The sequence below is a fragment of the Lipotes vexillifer genome, unplaced genomic scaffold, assembly GCF_000442215.2.
Source record: "Lipotes vexillifer unplaced genomic scaffold, Lipotes_vexillifer_v1.1 scaffold627, whole genome shotgun sequence".
Lineage (NCBI taxonomy): Eukaryota > Metazoa > Chordata > Mammalia > Artiodactyla > Lipotidae > Lipotes > Lipotes vexillifer.
In genome coordinates, this window is record NW_006787891.1 from 222,588 (window position 1) to 227,191 (window position 4,604).

At 47.5% G+C, this 4,604-nt stretch overlaps 1 protein-coding gene across 4 annotated transcripts in view; it reads left to right on the top strand.

The window, feature by feature from the left end:
• Positions 1-4,604, top strand: part of WT1 (WT1 transcription factor) — a 59,346-nt gene that overhangs the window by 51,833 nt on the left and 2,909 nt on the right. For 3 of the 4 annotated variants that reach the window (XM_007460912.1, XM_007460913.1, XM_007460914.1), the window contains 2 exons: positions 2,570-2,659; positions 3,274-3,357. In XM_007460912.1, coding sequence (XP_007460974.1) covers positions 2,570-2,659; positions 3,274-3,357 — 174 coding nt within the window. Of the gene's footprint in view, positions 1-2,569; positions 2,660-3,273; positions 3,367-4,604 lie in introns of all 4 variants that reach the window. The other variant, XM_007460911.1, reaches the window with a different exon arrangement.

A 4,604-nucleotide genomic window follows, 5' to 3' on the forward strand; every position in this document is an offset into this window, starting at 1 on the left:
CCCCCGCACCGGGAGAGGCCACAACAGTGAGAGGCCCGTGTAACGCCAAAAAAAAAAAAAAAAAAGATTATAAGGAAAATGATAAGGTAAAGTTCTGCCTAGACGGATGTAATACATTGAAGCCAATGTGGTTGTAGAAATTTTAATGGGAAAGAGGCACTTAGCAAACAGTGAGGGTTAGATGTCTGTGGGAAGGGAAGGCAGTGGGCAAGATAGCCACAACCCCCAGACCCGCTGGAACCTTTAAGAAACGCTTCCTTGGTCTTCCCTGGTGGCGCAGTGGTTGAGAGTCTGCCTGCCAATGCAGGGGACACAGGTTCGTGCCCTGGTCCGGGAAGATCCCACATGCCGCGGAGCGGCTGGTCCCGTGAGCCATGGCCGCTGAGCCTGCGCGTCCAGAGCCTGTGCTCCGCAACGGGAGAGGCCACAACAGTGAGAGGCCTGCGTACCGCAAAAAGGGCGGGGTATTTAACAATGCTGAAGTCCCCTTCTTGAAAGAGTGCCATCTTTTTGTATTCATTTATAATAATAGTACAGACTATTATGTTAAGTACTTTTATATTAAATACTTTCTATGTGCCAAATTCTCTACATGCATTATTTCATTTAATCCTCACGCACAATTATCCGGTGGTAGGATATAGGGAAGCGGGACTTAAACTCATGACTTTCAACTCCAAGTCACAGGCCCCCTTCTCAAAGAGTCTGTGGTCTGCTTTGGAGCCAAGACATACACAGATGAAAAGGGACAGAGAGTGTGTGAATCTGGAGGTGCTGAGAAGACTTGCTCGAGTGAGCGTCGTTCGTTTCTTGGAGGAGGAAGGGCTTGGGTTAACCATCAAAGGGTTGGCAAGGTTGGGCAGAGGAAGTAAAGGATGAGCAGAAGCAGAAAGGTAGAGAAAAGACATGAGACTGAACAGGAGTGTTGCTTTTCCCAGGTGGAAGAGGTGAAGCTTAAGTTGCTGGGCTTGATATCAATAGAAAGTTAAGGAAAGACTCCTGCGCTCGGGATTTTCCAGCTCGCGGCAGAACTAGACCTGGACACGGCCCCATGTTAGACGTTCTGTAATAAGTTCTGTAATGAGGGAAGGAAGGGCTTTCTATGTGAACATGAAGTTTCCAAGAAGGCATTGCCGAGGAAGCGGCATTTGTGAGGGACGTTCAGTAGAGTTTTTGATGGGTTAGGAATCCGGAGATAGGGATGAAGGATGTTTAGTGTGAGCAAAGTACAAGGCAGTTTTTGGGAATGGTGAGCTCTGTATAGCAGGAATATTGATTAATCAGGGAAACAGAGGGGGTCATGAGGCTGGAAGGGTAACCAGGCACTGCCCAGCAACAGAAAGAGCCGGCTGGTCCTGAGAAGGCTTGCTCTCCATCCCAGGATGCTGGTGACTCAGAATTCTCATAAGAAGGTGGGATGGCCCAGGGTCGCTCAGTGCATTCAGAGGGCGCAGTTCCCAGGATTTGGCAGAACTTTCTCCAGTGAGGACAGGGGTGAGGCTTCTCCATTCTGAGGCAGGAGGTGGTGTAATCCCACTCCTGACTTCTCTCGGGTAAAGGGATACCAAAAACTCTAAAGGCTCTGGCTCCTGGTTTAACTTGAGCACCTCACAACCATGCAGCTGTTTATGCCTGTCTCAGGAATGGGAAGTCAGTAGCAGAGAACATCACATCTTCAGACCATAAAACATAAAACACTTATTTCACGGGGTTGGCTCCAAGGCACATCCATCCCAGAATTCTGCCTCAGACTCAGCCTAGGACTTAAGACTGCTTTGGTTTATTATTTGTTTAAATATTCTCTGCCAGTACTTTTTGAGCACTGTCTCTGTGCTAGGCACTGGACTAAGACCCATATGTGGATGGTCTGTTGTAATCTGCTTATAAATCCTTGGAAGTTGTCGGATTATTGGCTCCATTTCACAGTGAGGAAATGATACCTCAACCAGCACTTTAAGTGGAAGAGCTGGATGTGACCCCAGCGTCAGACTCCAGAACCTGAATTCCCTTCACTTCTTTTTTTTTTTTTAATTTATTTATTTTTGGCTGCGTTGGGTCTTGTGTTGCTGTGCGCGGGCTTTCTCTAGCTGCAGCGAGCGGGGGCTACTCTTTGTTGTGGTACGTGGGCTTCTCACTGCCGTGGCTTCTCTTGTTGCGGAGCACGGGCTCTAGGTGCTCAGGCTTCAGTAGTTGTGGCATGCGAGCTCAGTAGTTGTGGCGCCCGGGCTTAGTTGCTCCGCGGCATGTGGGATTTTCCCGAACCAGGGATCGAACCCGTGTTTCCTGCATTGGCAGGCGGATTCTTAACCACTGCGCCACCAGAGAAGTCCCCCTCCGTTTACTTCTAACGCATCCTTATTCACGCAACCCCCTTCTACACCTCCTGCCCATGAGTGTATGTACAGGTGGGCCTTTAACCTCACATTGCGGTTGGCAGCACATCCCTGAAACCTTCCACCCAAGTGCCTTCAGCATTTTGGGATCCCTTCAGTCCCAGTAAGAGAAGTTGCCTCTAATGAGATCCTCATTTCCAGTATCGTTTTCAAACGGAATATGTGTCTTCCCCAAGGTGAGAAGCCATACCAGTGTGACTTCAAGGACTGTGAGCGAAGGTTTTCTCGTTCAGACCAGCTCAAAAGACACCAAAGGAGACACACAGGTTTGTAGGCTCCCTTCTCGTTGCTGGCAGTGTGTTCCCTCGGGTCATGGTTGATTTTGTGATTCTCTTTATTGTTCAATATGGATGTGAGAGGGTCAGCCATTTGTTTGTTTAGTTTCTCCAATAATTTTTTCCCCCTAATCTCTGGGGATTTACCTTCCCTTAAAGGGGGGGAAAAAGAAGAAGAAGAAAGGAAAGAGAAAGAAACATCCCATATTTCCCCTGAAAACCACAGAGACATGATATTCCCACTAGCAATTTGCTGTTGATACACTGAGTGTCAGTAAAGAACATGGGTGGTCGAGAACAAAATCCCATTTGTAGTGTGTGATTCACTTTTTCAGTCTCAGACACAGCTGAGAACTTGGTGAGAGGCTGGACATTTGTGGTTAAGCAGTAGCTGTTCCCAAGATCACAGGTCTTCGAGGATTACTGTGTAGAATCAGGTGGTTCCTGCTGGGCCTGGGGTACTGGGGAAATCTGAGGGCGAGGCAGATAATCGCAGGCGTGGCTGGAGATGCCTGGCTCCTCGGGGCCGCTGGGAAGCAGGCCTTTTGGGCCTTGCTTTGCCCCACATGGTTAGGGCCACGGCTAGACCTTCTCTGTCCGTTTAGGTGTGAAACCATTCCAGTGTAAAACTTGTCAGCGAAAGTTCTCCCGGTCTGACCATCTGAAGACCCACACCAGGACTCATACAGGTAAAACAAGTGCGTAAACTTTTCTTCACATTTATTTTTCATTATTTTTTTAAACTACTGTTGAATGGAGTTGCTTGTGATGAGAGAGATTGGGAAAAACAAGTGTAAAAGTTCTAAGCAAGTTTAGATTCAGTGGAGAGAAAGCACAGTGCATGGCTATCTTTAAATAACAACATTGTTTAAGAAGGAATGAGGGTGGGGGACACAGAGCATAAGGATGTGAAAAGAGCTCTTTTCATGAGTGTCCAGAATGAAGGGAAGAGATAAGCTAGGTCCCTGCTGTTCCCGATTTGTTGCATCACATTTTTATCAACTCAGTTTGATAGGATAATCAACCTTACAGAAAAACAGCAAAAATTCTAGCAAGCCAAACACTTATTTTCCTGAAAGTTTGCATTTCACAACACTATTTTCAGAGGACTGAATCTTTGCTCTGCTAAAAGTTAATGCTGCAGGAGCAGTCATGGTTTCTGCCAGACCCATATCAGCGTGTGGGTATTATTTCCTTTGTACTAGAATAGAGAGGGGAATAGGACATTCATTCACTGGCTGCTGAAAGTTTTTGCTTCTCCACAAGGCTGGTGTGATTCATAATGAAAATAGCACCATCTTTGTTGTGTGTTTTCTAGCTTTGGAGGGAGGGCCAAGGCTTAGGTTATCTCATTTTATCTTCACAACATCCTTGGAAGAAGAGTAGGGTAGGCACGTTTTATCCCCATTTTACAGATGAGGAGGTTGAGGCACGTGATAAAATGACTTTGTCTAAAGTCCCAAAGCTAGTAAGTAGCCAACCCAGATCTGTCTTCTCCCAGCCCACCTACCCACTGCCTTCTTTGTTGGGGAAAGAGCCTGGGTTCACTTTGCAGCCCAGGGAGGATAGAGAATAAATAAGAGACCCAAGGTCAGCAGAGTTGAATTCCACTGAGAGACTGAGGAGAATGATGACTGACAGGAGAAGAGGTTGGGATTTGTCCATCAGAAGGTGTTCTTTGACAGCATGGCTGGCGGTGGGGGGGGAACAGGAGCCAGATCAGAAAGAGCAGAGGAACAGTGAGTAGGAGGTGAGGGAAATGGGAGGTCATGAGCCCCTGTGAAGTCCTGGATTCTCAGCCCCAACAGGCTGTACGTACTGAGAGTCAAGGCACCTGTGCCCCAGAGTTGGTGGGATGGGCATCTCGTTCCCTTACTCACGTGCCTTTGGTGTCACTTCTTTGCCTTCGTCCTGAGCTCATAACTTGATGGGAAAG